Below are 20,497 nucleotides of genomic sequence, written 5' to 3' on the forward strand. Positions count from 1 at the left end.
TCTTATTGGAAGTTGAGGGGTTTACCTCCAGAACAGAAGAAAGTAAGGCAGGGCTCTGGGAGGTGCTCCAATACCAAATGGCCCCTCTCGGACTTAACTGAGTGTTCATATTTCAAAGGATCTTTCTGTGGTGCTGGTAAAGTAGGGACGTCGGACATTCTAGGAAGTTGCACATAAATGCTAGAGTAGGAGGAGTGAAGTTGGAGGAAGGGAGGTATGACAGCTATAACTAATGAAAACCCTTTTATTTCCTTCTAGGTTCATCATGGCTGAGCTGCTCCAGACAGAAAAGGCATATGTAAGGGACTTGCATGAGTGCATGGAGGTAAGGTTCGTGGTAACCAGTTCATAGCGGTCTCAGAAAGATGGCATCCTTGCCCTAGCTCAAAGACTCGAAAAGAGTCCAATTTTCTTTGCCTTCTCCCAGAGAGTAAGGAATAAAAAAAGGCAGCCTGAGAAAAGTCTTTCTCCCAAAGGCAACCATTGCTTTCTCCTAAAGTAATTTAAGCATGGGAGCTTCACGTGCTTTTGAGAAAGTTTGGTTTTTTAATCAGATGATGCTATACCCAGCCAAAAAAATAAGACATATATATGTGAGTGTGTGTATATGTATGTATATATACGCGCATGCACACACATGTGTATGGGTATATATGTTTACATATCTACATATATATGTTGTTTTTGTTGTTCTGTACCACTGAGTGGGCTAAAACCTGTAATGACCCTGTGCACAACTGAACGAAACACTGCATGGCCCGGCGACATCCACACACTTGTTCCTACGCCTGAGCCCATTGTTGCAGCCCCGATGTCAATCCATCTCATCCCGGGCCTTCCTCTTTTTCACTGTCCCAACTCTTTGCCAAGAAGGATGTCCTTCTCAGGGTCTGTCCTCTCCTGACGACATAGTCACAGTACGTAAGATGAAATCTTGCCATCCTTGCCTCTAAGGAGCACTGTGGCCGTACTTCTTCCAAAACAGACTGGTTTGACCTTTTAGCAGCCCATGTTACTTTCAATATTCTTTTCCAGCGCCACAACTCAAATGCATCCATTCTTCTTTGGACTTTCTTTTTCAATGTCCAACTTTCACATGCATATGGGCCAATGGAAAATACCATGACTTGGGTTAGGTGCACTTCAGTTCTCAAAGTAGCATGCTTGCTTTGCAGTACTCTAAAAATGCCTTGTGCAGCTGGTTTACTTAATAAAACATGCCTTTTGGCATCTTGATTGCTGCTTCCATAACATTGATTGTGGATCCAAATTAAGACAAAATCCTTGACAACTTCAGCCTTTCCTCCTATTGGCCCACTTTGAGGATTGTGGTTTCCTACCTTGCGTTGTAACCCACACTGACGGCTGCCATCCACGATCGTCATCAGCAAGTGTTTCAAGTCCTCCTCACATGCAGCAAGCAAGGTGTGTCATCTGCATACCAGATTGTTAATAAGCCTTCCTCCAATCCAAATGCCACATTTGTGTCCATATAAGCCAGCTTCTCTGAGAATTTTCTGAGAATACAGATTGAATACGTATAGTGAGTGGATACAACCCTGATGCACACCTTTCCTGATTTTAAGCCATGCGTTATTCTCTTGTTCTGTTCACACAACTGACTCTTGATCCATATACAAGTTCCTCATGAGCACGATGAAGTGTTCTGGAATTCCCATTCTCTTCAAGGTTATCTATAGTTTATTATGATCCATCCAGTCCAATGCCTTTGCCTAGTCAATGAAACACAAGTAAATTTATTTCTGGTATTTTCTACATTGAGCCAAGATTTCTATCTGACATCAGCAATGATCTCCCTTGTTCCACGCTCTCGTGGATCCAGCATGAACTATTTCTGACAGTATACTGCTGCAATTATTATTGGATGATCTTCAGCAGATGTGTGTGTGTGTGTGTGTGTATATCACTTCTATTCAAAATAAAAAATTTGATACAGTCTTTGGCTCTAAATTGGGGCTGAAAATCTGTTCTCCACGTCCCTGCCACCCCCCACCTCCCCACACACACGTTTAATAAATAGCAAAATTGCATGGGGTTTGCACTCTTTATAAGGTTTAGTATGTAATTTACACAGCAATGCTTGGACAAAAGGGATATCAGCAAATTTTAGGAGGTTTGTGGAAAAATTAAGTTAACAAATAATGGAGTTTTAACAAAACTTTAGAAGACTTCTTATGTTCAGGTTTTTCTTGCCACTTTGCTTATTTAAAATCTCGGTATTTCCGCTCGTGCCACCTCAGTTTGAGGGGCTGTTGCTTTGCATGGGCTTCGATGACCTGTTTCTGTCTTGCAGACCTACCTTTGGGAAATGACCAGTGGCGTGGAGGAAATTCCCCCTGGGATCCTCAATAAAGAGCATATCATCTTTGGGAACATCCAGGAGATCTACGATTTTCATAACAAGTAGGTTGAGGGTGGGTCTCAGCAGAGCACATGTTGGGGTTATATATAGCAGACAACAGGGGTTCTCAAAAAAATGGATCAAAGCTGATTGGGAAATCTGACCGGGGAAGTTTCCACGCCTGTTCCCATCAGACTTCTTTCTCCCTCATTCACCTTTCTCTGCAATTCAAAATCCAACAAGGTATTCAGGTCCCTCCCCCATTCTCCTCAGGGACCCAAAGGGCACGATCTTCATCTTCCCCATCAGAACGCTCACCAGGCTTTGAAGAAATAATCTTATCTTCTCATTAGAGCTGGTGGGGAATGCTGACGTCAAAATTCATCCCTGGCTAACCATTCTACATTGTGGGAATTTAGTTTTAAATCCCAATTAGTTTTACTTCAATTCAAGAATTTTTGCATCAAAGTCTACCCTATAATTTCTACTCACAATAAAAATGGCATAAATAACCATCAGCGCCCCTAGTAGAACCCATTTCCTAATAGCTTAAAGAAGATATATCAATGGACATTCTATGTTTTCTTGAAATGAATGGAATCATTGAATCATAAAATCTTACCATCCGCCCCATGCAGAAATTAATTTAGAAATCTTTTGCACAGCACATGAGACAGCACGTTCTTTTGTTAACGGGGTGAGCAAGCACATTGCTTTGGTAAGTCACATAACCAACTAGTAGAAATAATGTAGTTTTCAAAATAGAAATAGAAGGGAATCTCGGGGCACAGGAGTACCATGATGATACGGAATAAAAGCCCAGCATTCTTTCAGGGCTGTGTTGCGCAGCTAAGGCCAGGAGGTAGATGTTCAGGGTTAAAGAACACAAATGTAGAGGAAGAACGAGAGGCAGGTTTGTCGAGGCTTTTATTGAAGTCAGTGGGCATGCTTGAGGTGAAGCAGTCAGTTTCAGAAACCCCTAAGGCAGCCAGGCAGCAGGTGTCGCAGCCAACCTGAAACAAAACTGGAGCAGCACTGTCCAAGAGACATTGTTGCAATGATAGGACCGTTCTCCACACTCAGTGCGGGAGCCATCAGCCATGCATCCGTGGCTGTGCCGCACTCTCCCTCACTGCCGTCAAGTCAGTGCAGACTCACAGAGACCCTATCGGACAGGCTACCACTGCCCCTGGGAGTCTCCAAGACTGTCAACGTTTTCAGGAGTAGAAAGTCCCAGCTTTCTCTTGCGGAGTGACGGGTGGTCTCGGACGGCCGACCTTGCAGGTCACAGCCCAGCCCGTCACCCGTGTGCATCCGGGGCTCCTCTGAGATGTGGCTAGTGCATCTGCATTTCCAGTGTTGGCAGAGTCACGTTCAAAGAGCCATAGTGGTCCGAACTGGCCATCGTGAGCAGCCCAGCTCTAACAAACGAGGCCTACGTGTCGTCCTGTGCTGAGAGTGACTAAGAGGCCAGCTAAAACTGTGTCTAAGAATCCTGGGGAAAGTCTAAATTAAGGATTCTGAGTCACGCTTCTCCTGGAAACTCCTGATCATTAGCCCCATGTCATGTCATCAAATTGCACCAGTTTTAAGAAAAGCACCTAAAATATGTAGCTCCCTTGACATGTTGACCTTGTCAGATTATTAGTATGGTACGTTCTTGAGTGGGGAGGCGGCTGACAACCACCTGATTTTCTGGGACACGCAGGAAAAGTTCCCAATCTTTTAAAAACTTTTTATTCTTGTTCCACAAATGCTGTTGATCTTCTCGTTATGTCTTTCAGAGGCGTTCAAACATCAAAATAGTCTCTCTTCATGCCTATTGTTAGTAAGATCCCAATAAAGCTACTTAAGATCCCAATAAAACTCCTCTCGACCGCTGCCCCCAGTGCTGTCTTCATCTGGGTCCTTAGCATTCCATCTCACCAGAAGATCTGAGAAGGCATCCAAGTGGTAAATAGTAAGCTCCTGTTGCTTTACCTTTATGATTTGTGAGCTCTGGGATTTAGCCAACCAGCCTCACTTTCCCGACATTCGTACCAAATCTGTGGAAATCTAGAGAGCACCGCAGAGACTCTCCAGAGCAGCTTCTTTCCACCCTGCCTCAAACCTGCTTTACTTCTGGGTCATTTGGTTCCAAGCCCTCAGTACTTCAGAACGTGGCACCATGGGCACCTATTGGGCTGCTGTCCACCAGGTCAGCAGTTTGAAACCTCTAGGGAGCCCTGCGTATATAGTGGTTTTACATGTTGGCCTGCCATCCACATGGTCAGCAGTTCGAAACCACCAGCAGCCCCTCAGGAGAAAGACTGGGCTTTCTACTCCTGTAAACAGTTACAGTCTCAGAAACCCGCAGGGGGTCGTCGTGAGTCAGCAGTGACTCAGTGGCAGTGAGTTTGGTTTGGTTTGGAGCTAGTCAGAGAGAAATACAAGGCTTTCTACTTTAATGTGTTACAGCCTCAGTAGATCTTCCCTGTCCTATGGGATCGCTCTGAGTCAGAATTGACTCTCAGTGAGCTTGGCTTTTAGTTTTAGTCGTTCAGAAACAGCAGGTACGAATCAAGACCTTCAGCATGTCATTTGATACCAACCACCTAAAATAATGCCAGAGAGAAAAATAAACAAAGTTCAAAGAACAAAAGATCAAAGCAGTCAAGAGCTGCTCAGGATTGGTACCAGCAACCCTATCCCACTGTAGGGCCTCATGCGTGATAGCTGTAATTGATAATTCTGTATGAAAAAGCGGGGACCTCTGCAATGCATTGAAAAGCCGTCCACCAACATGTAATACTGTTTTAAAGTACAACAACTTAAGGGATTATTGCCCCAAATTAAGCTGTATATTAATCCCCCAAAGTCCTAAGGAGGCTAAGGCTTTGCTTTATTTATATGCTCTCAGTTTGTGCTTTATAAGTTTTGATGGATGGAGAAACACAATACTTCTCAAACCTCTAGTAAATAAGACTCAGGAAGGCAGTTGACCAACTTTGAAAATACATGAATGGTGAACTCCATAAAAGACTGTCTTTCACTGCAGTTAGTAGTAAAACTTTTGGTAAATATTTGTGGATGGATGGTGAAGCAAAAATAGTATCCCACTTTGTAGGCTGAAGGTTATTGCCATCTAAGTCCTAATTTAACCTCTTGTTTGTGTGAGTCTTGATACAGGGAAAAACAATGAGATCTGTTGTTGTTGTTGTTATTGTTGTTGTTGTGTTGCTGCCCCCCTCCCCATGCCCACCAGTGAATCATTGCATTTCTAGGTGAAGGGGCTTCTTGGGAGTCCTAACAGGAACACCTGTCTGCTCTTCAGGAATACTTCACTGCCACGGCTGCTTTATACTCTACTAAACGTACAAAGTTCTTTTTTTATATACCAAGTGTTTCCAAAGTCATAGTTCAGTGTTATCTGATAAAGAACCACATTCCTGTCCATTCTGGAGCCTCACTCCGGCCATCTGCTCATGCTGCTTCTGAGAAGGGGACCAGGGAGGAGGGAAGAAAGGAATGTGGATTCAAGGAGAGAGAGCTTGAGAGTGGCACTGCCCGGATAACCGAAGGAGCCAAGTCTCTCGGGAAATGGAACATGAGGACCTAGAGCCTTAGACCAAGGGTTGATGGGGTGAATGTTTTCAATATCTCAGCCAGTTTGTACTGATCCTTTTCAATGGGGTCATTTTAAAAGATGGCAGCCAAGCTTTGTTTAGTGTGTGTAGGCATGAGTGCTTGTTGTCTGCCTCCAGGACCTTTGTAGTCATAGGTAAATATTGAATACGTTCATTTCCTAATGGGTTGGTTAATACAGAAATTCAGGGAAATCGTTGTTTACAATTTCCTCGAATTATTCGATGTTTAGCTTTGGTGAGGACAGCTATTTGTTTAAAATCCTCACTAGCTTCAGCTAGATCTCAGCTTCTCCCTTCATAGCTACACATCGTCCCTGACTTTGGATGGGGTTCTGTGGTGACAACACTGTCACGAGTTATTTCTGTAAAATAAACACTTCATTCGGTCCCCTAGTTTTCATTAGTATTGCCCTTTATTGTCTTTATAAACCTGAGCTGGTAATCAGTTGCCAAAAGATCAGCCACTGACAACCCTACAGAGCTCAACTCTACTCTGTAGCCCACAGGGTCTATCATGAGTTGAAATGAACAAGAATGAATAGATAAATAGACACATAGATGCTCATAATAAAATGCATATCCTAATATGAAATAAATAAATAAATTGAGAATTTTTTTTTAGTATATCACTATGGATGATACATTCTCATAGTTTGTCTTATTCAACTTTTTCTCCCTTCTCCTCCTCCACACTCTCCCCCTTTTTAAAAACTGCTGGTTGCCACAGTCTACAATGATGTGGGGACCCACTGAAACAGTGCGTTGATCAGTCTCTGCAGGTCAAGGACCTGGCTCCACTCAGTGGTGACAAGCATGAAGTGCAGGCTGAAAGGCCACCCTGCCAGGGGCTCTTCTTTCCTCATGCCTCGCCCACCCCCTCCCACACACCCTTTGCTATGGGACACATATTATCTACATAATGCATCATCACTATGACCCGATTCCATACACTTGCCCTGCACTAAATGCCTTTGGTATTCGTTGTATCCTATGTACAGAACTTGTAGAATGACTAAATGGGAAAACCTCGAAGAAACCTTCCAAGATAATCCTGTTTTATAAAATAATTAAAAACAACCTCATAATAAGCCAAGAACCTTCCAAGATAATCCCTTGCTTTATGAAAACGAGTCCATGGGCCAGCCAGACTAAAAGCAAGTCCTCACAATTGGGAGACGGAGGCATGAGATGAGGGACACGTATTGTGAACTTTCTTTGGTCCCAAAAGCCACACTGTATAAAACGACCGCTGACCTTCACAGCCCATCAGCAGGGCCCTAGACAAGGTGCTGCTGCTTTTTCCAGTAACCCGACATCATCGGTACTGATTACAGATATCAGGGAAGGCCTGAAACAAAATAGATGTTAAAAATCGAATGTGCACGTGTCAAAATGATGTTCACTACGGTTCCCACACTCGTTGCTTCAGGAGCCCTGGGGGTGTAGCCGGTGGGCTGCTACGTGTAAGGTCAGCAGTTCCAGACCACAGCCTTCTTCCAGAGAAAGACGGGCTTTCTACTCCTGAAAAGAGTTAGTCTCGGAAACTCACAGGGCCGTTCGGGGTCGCTCTGAGTGGCGATCACTCAATGACAGTGAGCTTGGTGGTGGTTGCTACCCAGCTGTGTAGCTCCGTGCCTTATGGCAAAGCAGCACATGAATGGACAGGGCCACCATGACATGCAAGGTGAATGTATTGTATTTGTTTTACTATAACAACTGGAATATAGGCGTCAATGGAGAAAATATGTTCATCATCTAATCACATAAATTTGAGAAAATTAGGAAATATTGGTAAAACATATTCCACCAGTCCCAATGCAGCCAGGGAGCTGAGAGTGGGGCAAGCTGTGTGGGCTCCGCCCTGGCCCACCTTTCTCAGCGTCTCTGACCATGGCTGGAGACTCTGGGGTGACGGGAAGGGACAGAGCCAGGTGATTCTCATCACAGCCGTGCGACTTGCCTGTGCCAAAACGGCTCTGTGCATAACCTAGTACCTTTCCCAAGTGCACGGCCGGAATCCTCATCGACTTCACAGCTGCCCCAGCCTGTTAACCAGCAGCCTCCGCCTCGTGTGAGCAGGCTGTGAACCTGTCCAGTCATTAATGGCTTCTTTGGGAATGATCTCAAACTTACTTGTAGCCCAGCAACATCCCAGATGATGGAAGCAGCGTCAGACTTCTGGAAAGTAAGTGAGCCTGGTACCTTTCTCCCTACCCGACCTCCAGTTTTATTTGGGCAGTATCCACTCCACTGCCTCTATTTCCCCCCTTGCCGTAGCTCCCCTGCCACCACCTCTAACCTTCCACACAGACATCAGATGTTCCTCTTAAATGCAGGTGTAAGAGGTGGGACAAGATTATGAGCGGCTTGGTTAAGGACACAGTTCCTTGTAGGCAGCAAAGCTAGAGAGCAAACCTGCCTGCAGACGAAATAAGGAGACGACTGAGGTCGCCTTCAGAATGGAGCTAGGTCTGTACTGTTTGATGGCAAAGCTCAGTAAGCAGTCTTATAAACAGAGCGCTAAAGGCGTCATTTCCCAGGACTCGAGACAAAGCAGAGCAGAGCATGTCCCGCAGAAAGTCACTGCCTAATACAGTCCGACACCGTCGTCTAGCGGACCCACGACAGTGCGTAGATCTTGACGCTTCTCTAAGAACTCCATTCGTTGCTGAAAGACTTCCAGACCCCCACACCCCTCAAAGCTTCAAGGACCGTCTCTGCTCATCCTTCCATATTGATGAGGCATTTGACTGAGATGGAGGAGGAGCGGGGAAAGCTGCCGTAGGACAGCGGAGGCGGACTGTGTCATGGTTTGTAGAGAATGTCGGGAGCTACTCTGCCTTCACATGAACTCATCATGTTCATTTGAAACAGACAGAATGGTATCAATCAAACTTACATCATCTCTCATCTTTTTAAGCTGAAAATTTTTTAAAAACGACAGAGTTGAATATCGCCACTTACCTTCAACAATTACATGGTGGTGGTGGTGAACCTGAGGATTTAGTACTCCTGGCACAAGTTAAATAATTGTCTTGCTTTTTTAATTGTTTAATTCCCACCTTTTCTCTTTTGATTAATGACAAAGAGACCATGTACGATATATCAGCTGTAAGCACACTACAATCTAATGCCAGTCTGTGGCCTGGCTGCCCTGGAATAACCTGGGGACTTTTCTTTAAAAATGCACACGCTGAGGTCCTCGCCCCAGAGGGTGTTGCCCAACCAAAGACGGGGGGCCAGCCACTAAGTTTGGTGTCTCCAAGGGTGATCTTTGGAAGAAAGTCTGCTATGCCCCCTCTCTCCCCCCCCCCAATGTACTATGCACAGAAAGATTTGGGAAGCACTGCCTGCTTACATGTATTTCAGAGATTTATAATGTATATCATCATATCATAAGAGTTTGGAAGTCCTAGAGTAAAGAAACCAGCTAAGTCCAGCAGTTCCCAAGTGTGCACAATTATGACCTTGGGATTCCCCTAAGACCTGCTGAGATGTGGTTTCAGGGAAGGTCACCTAATAGAGGTTTTCAGCAGGGAGTTGGTGGAGAGCAGGCCCTGAGCGCTCAATCTCCCAGAGTAGGAAAGGACGTGAGGTCCTCCTATTAATCAGAGGGTGTATGAGCTCCTAAAGACTGGAAACCACTGATCCTGGAGAACCGTGCTTATGCCGTGTCGACTGGGTGCCAGCAATCCCCCAAGGTCATTGTTGAAAGATGAGCAGAGTGAGGCGATGGAAGACACTTTGGGGCAGAGGATGAAGTCTGGTTCTCCAACTTGCACTTGTTGTGTGCAGACAGAGAGCGATGGCTGACACCCATGGAAGAGCATTTGCTGTGGGAACACGGTCCGATGCGTTCAAGTCATTTTAGAGAGTGTTTGTTTCTTTAGGCTTTTCCAACGGAACATCTTCCCATAGCTTTTTGGTAGCTGTAACCTCAAGAGGTCAAGGTGTGGCTGTACTTAACTTGCCAGAATGGTTAATATTAGATTTCCAGCGCTGTGTCTGACATCTGACTCCTTGATCAAATAGTTGGTTATCATTCCCCGCGTGCTTAAATTAACCTTCAGTGGCAGGGTCAATTGAGGTTGGTCATAAGACAAGGAAAGAGACTTTCTCCTGAGTCATTGTGGCTATCCTTGCAACGCAGAAAACAAAATCCAGTTTGAGGTCCTGTGTGGGATGTCATGATACAGGCTGCGGGAGCATTTCTTGGGCCTCGCCTGCCGGAGAGCCCACCCGCCAACCACAGAGCTGGAGTCAGAATACAAATGCTCACCGGGATGAAGTGATGCCGGGGTGCGAAGAAGAGGTTTCCTCCAGCCCTGTGCGTTTCTTCCAGGCACTGGGACCTCCAGAGTCTCCCCTCTCTCTCTTCCCCTTAGGTCCTGACAGCACCCTCTTCTTTAAAGCACTTCATATTCTGCCACTAGACCTTATGCTAGAACATCAGGTTCTCTTCCCCCAAATGGTCAAGCCATGCCCTACCCTTATGCCTCGGGACTGGCTTTCCACTCTGCGTCTTCACCCAGCTTTAGATTGAAGCTAGCCTGAGAAATGACCACGCAGAGCCTCTCAGCATCATCTGCAGAGCTACTGTGAAGACATCCCACATTCCGTTATTTTGTGTTCCTTGTGAAAGGGGCCCTATGGTATTCCAGCGAGGAAGAAAATAAACCCACATAGAGGTGTCTAAAAACATACATGTGTGTATACATATATAAATGTATATGTACATATATGGTGAGATAAATATATGTATAGGGTGATGAGCCAGATTGCTTCCCTTTGCAACAAGAATCATGCTTCCATTTGGGCCTTGAACAAAGTTTGGGCTGCAGTTATATCACACTGTATTATTTTTGCCCTGTTTCTGCTTTAGAAGTCACCTGCAATCCTTTTAAAAGAAATCATGAATTATGATCAGTAATTGATTTTTAGCACTATCATTGGCATTTCTAAAGCCCCAACTGCATTCTAATAGTTCCTCAGGCTACTCTACCCTCCTACACACTGTGGGAGAAAGATGATCATCACCAAACGGTGACTGTCCCATAGTCTAAATATTCTGTCCTCTACAGATTATCTTCCGCCGCTACAATGAAAACTTTTGTGTATCTATCATCTTGCACAATGTGGGTATCGCTGTAGGTAATTTCCAAAATGAGACTACAGAGGCAAAAGATAAACACATTTGTGCTATTGATATTGCACTTCCTGGCGATCCTACCAGTTTGCATTTCCATATATCTTTCCTCACAGCCTCCCCATTATTGCTTAGTAGAAAAATGCTGTGGTATATTTTAAAAGCAAACTCCATTCGAATGATGTTGGCTTATTAGAGTTTGTATTCCCTGAGCCTAAACCCACTCTCCATTTACCATATTAATGTGAAGTCAGTGCCTTCGGCCCTCACCTATCAACGTGGAAAGGAGCAATGGGGCAGATGTCCACATTGCCAAAGAGCCCAGCAGTCATGCAATTCAGCTTTGGAATATATTATGATTTTCCTCCCATTAGATTGGCTCAACTAATGACGTCTGCTGCATTAGGAAGACATTAAGCTGAACATACTTTTTTTTTTTCAGCACAGACTAACTATTGGTGGGTGAAAGTAAGCCAGACTTAGGAGGAGGCCAGTGTAGAAATCAAAACATTCCTACCTTATCCTCGGGATTATGGATGCTGTTTTATTTTGGTCTTTCTAGTATTTGCGTTCTCTTCTTAAAAAACACAGCAACTTTAACTCTACTTAGATTACTTGAGCAATAAAGAGGAATCCATAGTTGCTGGAAAAATTAAAGGTCCAACACATATACATATAATAATGTTTCATTAGTTTCGATCCAAGATGTACGAATTCATCGTCTCACATAACCTTTGATGGGATTGCTTTTGGTCTGTGAAAGCCACGCCATCATTCGCGCAGAGCGGAGCAGCGCGTGGAAGTACAGGATCCCTGCAGCCATGTGCGCTCCCCTGTGGTTCAAGCGGCACAGGGAGATCTGATTCAGCCTTTCTGTCTCTTTTGCAGCATCTTCCTCAAAGAGTTGGAGAAGTACGAGCAGCTGCCTGAGGATGTGGGACACTGCTTTGTGACCTGGGTAATGAACCCCAACCCCTCTCCTGTTCCATGCTTTCCAGGAGTGCCAACGGCACTGGAGACGCCATCTATTTAGTGCCAAACCCGAGGCTTGGCTGCACTGCCAGTCTGGCTTCAGGGTCCGGGGCTGTGGAGAGGGGCCATGCGTGGGCTAGGGAGCAGCAGTCCGTGGAGGAACTTTCATGGTGTCCGCCTTCCAACTTAAGGTCTCTAAGCTCTTCTAAACCTCTGAGGGCAAGGAAGTGGAACAAGACCACCCATTCTGGCAAAGGGACCACACCTGCTCCAGCCATGCGCTCTTTTTACAGGATGTGGGTGAGGGCGTTAGAACTTTGGGAAACCACCTAACCATACTCTCCCTCAACTGGGAAGAACACTCCTTGGGTCTCAGCGCCAATTCTATCCAACCAGATGAGTGTCCAGGCATTCTCTCTCGGTGTCATTGTCATGGACCAATTTAATGGGCTGAATCTGCCAGGTGGCTACATAAATTAAAACACCGGTCTCTGTTACTTGAGCTCAGCCTCAGAATTTCTCCAGAAAAGTCCACTTAGGACACGAAATACAACTAAACATGGACATTTCTCCCACCACCAGCACCAGGATGTATCATATTTAATAACTACCCCAGGCTAACTTCTGTTTAAAATGGGCTGGTGACATTCGAAAATGTCTTCATGCTTCAGAGATTGTGTTCTCAGCAGCCTATGGAGGGGGCTAGGCTTTGATCCTGTGTTGGATTTAAAAGATGGGAACACTTTTAGGAAGCTGACTAGCCCACTGACACATAATAAATACGACCACAACCTGTCCTCTAATTGAAGACCAGACGCCCAGAGAAAGTTTCTCTAATGAGAGCCTAATGTTGTTTCCTAGCATGCTCTCATTTTGTCCTAATGCATTTTACTTCTCTAAATACAAGGGCCCATGTTCAGCTCATATTGATACTGATAAAAGAAACGAATCCTTTGCAAAGTCAGGATACAGAAGAGCAAGATCAAATTGACCATGAAATAAGCACTGGGGAGGGTGGGGGCGCATGGCTCTCCCTTACAGGGAACCACCTGCACGATGCAGGATCACCTCTTCCAGATCACGAATGCTGCTCTGGGTGGTGTAACCACACCTGACTCACTGTCGTCTGGGCAGTTCTTTCTCGTCCATAGCAACCTGTAGGAGTTTCAAGGTCGTCATCTTTAAGGCAACAGACTGCCACATCTCTGTCCCATGGGGTGGCAGCTAGGTTCAACCCACCAGCCTTTCTCCCCTAAAATTGATTTCAGAAACTCCTCATTGATTGCACGAAGTGTGCACTTGTGGCCAAGAATCACCCCAAGGTGTCTTTCTTACATCTCACCATCATAGTGTGTGTGCACTTGCGGGGAACGCGTGAAACAAGAAGCTTGTAATCAAGTTTTGAAAGTCAGCTGTTAAGACCACAGAGATGGAGGCCCGGGCTCAACCCCTTTGTAAGTGTGGAAACCCAAAGTCCACTAACCATAATGAAGAAAGAAGAGGCAGACTGCTTCTGAAAGATCAGTGTGGAAGTCTAACAGGGCAGCTCCACTCTGTGCTGTCGGGTCGAAATGCCAACGTCGGTGTGGACCTGACACACACAGTCACCACCACCACCAATAGCAATCTCTCTGCTGTAGTTTCCTCTTGTGAAAATGATGGTAATGGACAGAACTCACTACATAGGAACCTTGTGTGGATCAAGTGGACACGTCCCTATACATAGGTACTTAGAGCAGTTCTAATGAGCACGCATCTGCAGTGCTCTCTCTCAGAAGAGAACATCCCAGAGCTGTTCTGTGGACACCGAGATGCGCATGCCTCCCCAGAGCTGAAGGCACTAAATGGCCAAGTCACACACACTTCCAAGTGAAGAGGGTGTGTATGGAGCACTCAGTGAGAAGGCTGTGGGGAAAATGAAAAATCAGAAATGGATTTGCTCTGAACCCTAAGGATCCTGATGGTCTGATCCTCTGAGGGATTGAGCTGAAGAGAGACCCTTGTTCAAACTCTGGATTCAAGGTGTTGCCTTGCTTTTCTGTGTCCCGCCCTCCTGTTGCCTGTGGGTAGTTGGGACTGGCAGTAGACAGTAGCTGTGTGTGGCCTCTAAACTGTGCTCCAGGGAGGCATTTGCAGCCCAAGTCTCTGTACCTCTGAGACCGTGCTTCATGTTCATTTGGGGGGGTGGGGGGGTGGTTTGAGCAAATGCTATCAACTGTCAAGATGGGGAGCATAAGGCTAGGTCCTCAAAATGGGGGTGAATATCTAATTCTGCCTGACTGGAGAGCACATGTGTGCAAGTTGGTTTTTCTGATTCTTTCCAGCAGGGGCTAATAATAAAATCAGCTCACTTTCCCCCAAGCTTTCTCTCCCTGCCAAAGTACACAAGGGGATCATGGGCCCAGGACATTTACTGCAGATAATTCAAGCATCAGTATCTGAGGGTTTAACTGCACCGCCCATGGGTAGCTCTCCGGCTTAGTGGCCAGAGAGCAGCAACTGAGGGATGCTTATCTACCATTGTCTTTGTTCTTTTTAGGCAGACAAATTTCAGATGTATGTCACCTACTGTAAAAACAAGCCTGATTCCAACCAGCTGATCCTGGAGCACGCAGGCACCTTCTTTGATGTAAGCTGCGACTTCCCATTCTTGAGCATTGCTGAGCGGATGGGAATGCTTCTCTGCTTTGGGAGGATGAATGTTTAGCTGCCCTTTCTTGCTCATGTTCCTTTACTGGCCACTGAAAACCAATTCGTCATGGAGCAAAGCAGAAACAGTATTTATGCCTCCTGTCTGACCCCAGCCAGATCAAGCGCAGTGAATTTGGCTAAGGCAAATTGGTCACCGTGCCTCCATACCAAAACTAGCTAGCCATATATGTTTAGAGATACCAATTAGGTTGCAGCTGCTGATTCAGAGGCCCCTCCTTTCCCCTCCCCGTGCCTCCTCTGTCAGTGGTTATCAGGGGGTGGTCTCCAGACCAGCACCATCACCAGCAGCTGAGAACTGGTTAGAAATGCAGACCCTCAGACCTCTGTTTGGATCAAGGCTTGGAACCAGTTCATTCTAGTTGGACCAACTGCAGAGAATTTGCATTTCCACTGCAGAGAAACACCATCAGCTTCTACATTTTTTTTTTTTGGTAATCATTTTATAGGAGGCTCGTACGACTCTTATCCAATCCATCCATCCATCATTGTGTCAAGCACATTTGTACATATGTTGCCATCATCGTTTTCAAAGCATTTTCTTTCTTCTTGAGCCCTTAATATCAGTTCCTCATTTTTCCCCTTCCTTCCCCTCCCTCCCTTCCTCATGAACCCTTGATAATTTATAATTTTTTTTTCATGTCTTGCACTGTCCAATGTCTTCCTTTATACCCTTGTCTGTTTTCCATCCCCGTGGGAGGGGGATATAAGTAGGTCATTGTGATCAGTTCCCCCTTTCTCCTCCCACCTTCCCCTTACCCTTCTGGTATGGCTACTCTCAATATTGACCCTGAGGGGTTTATATGTCCTGTATTCCCTGTGTTTCCAGCTCTTATCTGTACCCATGTACATGTTCTGTTCTAGCCAGATTGTAAGGTAGAATTAGGGTCATGATAGTGGGAGTGAGGAAGCATTAAAGAACCAGAGGGAAAGTTGTATGTTTCATCGGTGCTATACTGCACCCTGACTGGCCCATCTTCTCCCTGTGACCCTTCTTCTATAAGGGAATGTCCAATTGCCTACAGATTGGCTTTGGGCCGCCGCTCCACACTATCCCCCTCATTTACATTATGATTTTTCGCTCTGGGTCTTTGATGCCTGATACCTGATCCCATCGACATCTCATGATCACACAGGCTGGTGTGCTTCTTCCATGTGGGCTTTGTTACTTCTCAGCTAGATGGCTGCTTATTTATCTTCAAGCCTTTAAGACCCCAGATGCTTTATCTTTTGATAGCCAGGCACCATCGACTTTCTTCACCGGCTTTGTCTTCAGCGATCATGTCGGGAAGGTGAGCATCTCAGAGTGCCGGATTATTAGAACAGTGTTCTTGTGTTGTGGGAGAACTTGCATAGAGACCCAGTGTCCATCTGCTATCTTAATACTAAACATATAAATATATGTACATAGATCTATGTCCCCATCGTCATATATAAATATATTTACATATGTACATGCCTGTATTTAGACCTCTGTAAATGCCCTTTGTCCCCTAGTTCTTTCCTCTTATTTCCTTTTACGTTCCTCTTGTCCCACTATCATGTTCAGCCTTCATTTGGGTTTCAATCATTCTGCTCAGTTGATCAAGCCCTACCAGACCTCCTACACCCTCTTCGCCATCTATCAGTCACTTGTTGTTCTCTTCTCCCTAGGTTTGTTAACACCCACTTCCTTCCCTCCCGCCCCCTCGCCTCCCCTCTCTCTGTCATCCCGTTGTTCTCTCTTCCAGCTTGTTTATCCCACCCAGATAGGCATGCAGAGACAACAATATGCACAAACACAAGACCAAGCAAATCAAAGCAACAATTGAAAATAAAACAATAGCTACAACAACAACAAAAAGCCAATGACAAAAGAAGAAAAAAAGAAAAGCCTATAAATAGTTGAAGGTCTGTTGTTGTCCTTTACGAGTGTTTACCAGTCAAGTCTGATGGGGTGCTACGCCCTGGCCCCACAGTCTATTTTTGGTGTTCCCTGGGGACTTCATTGCTCTGCTCCCCTTGCTGCTCTGTTGCACGCGCCCCCCCCCTAGGTGTGGTGAGGTCAGGGTGGGTACAATTCCCTCCGTGTACCTCCAGTGTTGTCCCCTGTGGTGCTATGGGTCAGTGAGGAACGTCATGTCTCATAGTGGGGCCAGCCCTATGGTCTTCTCTGTGCATTGGCTGCTCGGAGCAGAAATATTGTCCTCAGGGCTTGGTGGGCCAGATGTGCTTCACTCTTTTTTCCTTCCCCCTCATTTGCCTCTGTGTCCTCTGATCAGACACATCCCTCTCCTTGAGCTGTAGCTTCAGGGCTGTCCTCTGAAATGAAGTCTTCTGGGGGTGGGTCCACTTAGTTGGTAATTACCTAGGTAATAATCAACCCAGTTACTGTCTCTCTGGTGTATGTATCCTGTATTTCATATACAGAGAGTCATACAAAACACAAAGGGAAGCAAAACAAACATAAGAACCAATGGCTACATGAAACAAAAACTTCAACTAAAAAGAAAGCAGAAAGTTTTAAAAACTGAAACAACTTTCAAATGGGTCAAAAGGGTGATCAAATGATAAGGCATTACGTTTGACCCAATCACGTCTCCATGATTGACTTCCACTGCCCGGCCAATGTCCAATAGCAAGGCTAGTCACATCCCTTTCAGGGGATTTTTTTCAACTCTTACTGTGCATGGGAATCACCTGAGACACTTGACAAACTCCCTCTTCATGGGTCCCTCGGCTGAGCTTCTGGTGAGATTGTCCTGGGTGTTGGGTTAGTAAACACTCCCCTCTGAGCCTAATGGCTGTCAGGGCCAAGGGCTTGTGCTGTAACGGCAAGAGAAGCGTGAGTACTGAGATGCTTTCTCAGGTCCTTGGATTTTAAAGAGGACGCCCTGTTTTGTTGTTGCTGCTGCTGCTGTTGTTGTTTTGGATGATAGTACTAAAGCTATTGACTGCTAGTCAATAGTAAGGTATCTCCCTTGGAGAACTCAAAAACATGCCAATGTGGGTCCTATACTGAAGCTCACAAATGTACCGTCTCTGAGCATCTTCCTAGCCTGTTATTCACACAACAGAAGTGATTCTACAAGATTCCACAAGCATCTTGTTGCCCAGCGAAGGAAAGACATTTGAATGGGAGGAAGCCAGCATGATGAAAAACTAGATCTGATGTTTATCAGAGTGGAGCATTCACATGGAATGGTTCTGGGTGTTACAAACCAGAATGTCTAGGGCTACAGAGAAACCCAGGAAAGGGGCATCCTAATCTGATAGCTCAATGTACGGTCTATCGTGTATGTCTGGACCACTGTTAGCGTGGATTGATAATGTACTTCCATGGGGATGTTTCTAGCTGATTGTCCAGTGACAGTATCCAGCAGGGTCTTCCTGAAGCTTTACATGCACTTTACCCGGTTTCTACTTTGACTTCTCCTGAACTGCATGCCCAGTGCTTTGAGCATGCCCACGGCCGCTTCTGCTTTCTTATCTTTGTTCACACCATGGTCCCTGTGGACAGTTTGCTCTCGCAGATCCTTCCTATTCTCTTTGCATATCTCTGACAGCATTTGTAGCCATTTGCCTGCTAGCAGGTTAACAACGCGCTTTTCTGCTTCACACTCCTCCCTCTGTCCCTGGGCGAGCTGGGGGAAAGGAGATGCCGGACTCCAAAGCGTGCAAGTCACCGTACTAGCGGTTATTTGCTTCCAGTTCTGCACGACTCTGATTCCTGCTTCTAGGTCCTTTTGTGACTTTAACCAATATGTCAAACTCTCCCCACCCCCACCCCCTCGGTCCCCCGGCCCCTTACATGAGGCCAGGCGGTGCCTGTGGTGGGGCCGGTGAAGAACAAACCCTCCGTCTGGTGGCCAAAGCTTCACCGAAAGCTTGACCTTGGTCTCCTCACCCTATCCATCACAGGGCTGTCCTCAGTCCCCCACCGAGGAAGCAACTCCTTGAGGCCCGGCCCCCATTGTATAAAAGAGATATGGCCTTAACCAAGGCACCTCTTATGACCCATACTTACAAAGATAACCCAGACTATGATGCTCCTGGAAAAGTCCACGCGGTCACATGATCCAGACTCTGTTGCCCTAAATATGAGCGGGTGCTCAGGCTGATGTAGCTGCTGGGAGCAGCCCCTTCCTCAGTGTCCCATCTGCAGCCTTCCTTCCCAGAGCTGGGGGTCTTCCCAGAGGCCAGAGCGTCAGTGCCTTGTCAGCTGTGCCCGCCCGCTCGCTCAGACTGCCAAATAAACGCTCAGGGTTTGCTGGCCAAAGAGTCAAGCTGCCAGCTAGATGCCCCTCGCCCGTGAACGAGTGCTGTGGAGAGAAGGCACGTGAGTGAGAGAAAGCACTGCATTCTGGGATAGTTGGGCCAACGTCGAACCTTGATTTTTTAGTAGTAGGATTCTCTCTCCTCCTCCCCCTTCCACAGCCCCATAGCAAGTCTATCTAGTCTACCTGTAAAATGTTTCCTGTGTTCTTACTAATTCTGGTTCAGGGCATGGGCCTACCTTTGGCACCTGGAGTCATTTTTATCGAAGTTTTATTGGGATTATAGTTCACATGCCACACAACTCACCCATTTGCAGCGCACAATCCAGTAATTTTTAGTGTCTTCACAGAGTTATGCGGCTGCCAGCACAGTCAGGGTTAGGACCTCTCCATCACCTCAGAAAGCAACCCTGGGCCTTTTTGCTATTAACCACCTGACACCTCACCTCCTCCAGCCGGAAGTAACTTTCTTTCTACTTCCGGTCTCTCCAGCATTCCCTATTCTGGACATGTCATAATAATGGAATCACACTGCTCAGCATAATGTTCTCCAAGCCCATCTAGTGTATATTAGTATCTCATGCCTTCGAATGACCAAATCTGTTTCACGGGATGACAGTGTCCGTCATTCAGCTGCCGTGCATTTGGGTGGTTTCCACCACGGAACACTTGCTGGTGGTGTTGCCGCATACATGTCACTGTGTGGGCCTGTGCATTTCGTCCTGGGGGATGTACACCTAGGAGCGGACTTGCTGGGCCATAGGATCGCTCAATGTTCATACGCTTGGACTTTTGCAACACCCTACTAACTGCTGGGTCTCTCACCCTCTCTCTCACCTCAACCTCAACCTCAACCCCACCCTCTGATGTTGCTGTTAGACTTCCGTTACTCTTCCAGAGCAGAGCTTTCCCCATCTGTCTCCCACATGTAAGATCTGTGGTACTCTGTCATGAGAACAGAACACGCAGCCTCCCGGTCCCCTTCCCTGTGCTCTCACCTTGCTCTGGGTCCCTCTTTTCAATCTCTTGTCTTTATCTTGATTTCTTTCTTTCTCTTTTTTAATCATTTTATTAGGGGCTCATACAACTCTTATATCACAATCCATACATGCATCAGTTGTGTAAAGCACATCTGTACATTCATTGCTCTCATCATTCTCAAAATATTTGCTCTCCACCTAAGCCCGTGGCATCAGCTCCTCCTTTTTCCCCTCCCTCCCCACTCCCCCATCCCTCATGAACCCTTGATAATTTATAAATTGTTATTTTGTCACATCTTGCCCTGTCTGACGTCTCTCTTCACCCACTTTTCTGTTGTCCGACCCCCAGGAAGGAGGTCATATGTAGATCCTTGTAATCAGTTACCCCTTTCCAACCCACCCTCCCTCCACCTCCCAGTATCGCCACTCACACCACTGGTCCTGAA

The 20,497-nt window shown here is 46.1% G+C and overlaps 1 protein-coding gene across 13 annotated transcripts in view; it reads left to right on the forward strand.

Annotated features, from left to right (window-relative positions):
* Positions 1 to 20,497, forward strand: part of KALRN (kalirin RhoGEF kinase) — a 653,766-nt gene that overhangs the window by 426,091 nt on the left and 207,178 nt on the right. For all 13 annotated transcript variants that reach the window (XM_030884807.2, XM_030884808.2, XM_045287542.1 and 10 more), the window contains 4 exons: positions 259 to 325; positions 2,315 to 2,424; positions 12,023 to 12,092; positions 14,646 to 14,735. In XM_030884807.2, the coding sequence (XP_030740667.1) occupies positions 259 to 325; positions 2,315 to 2,424; positions 12,023 to 12,092; positions 14,646 to 14,735 (337 nt within the window). The remainder of the gene's footprint in view (positions 1 to 258; positions 326 to 2,314; positions 2,425 to 12,022; positions 12,093 to 14,645; positions 14,736 to 20,497) is intronic.

This window comes from Echinops telfairi, unplaced genomic scaffold (genome assembly GCF_000313985.2).
Source record: "Echinops telfairi isolate 266 unplaced genomic scaffold, ASM31398v2 ScPeMD7_17;HRSCAF=63, whole genome shotgun sequence".
Taxonomy (NCBI): Eukaryota; Metazoa; Chordata; class Mammalia; order Afrosoricida; family Tenrecidae; genus Echinops; species Echinops telfairi.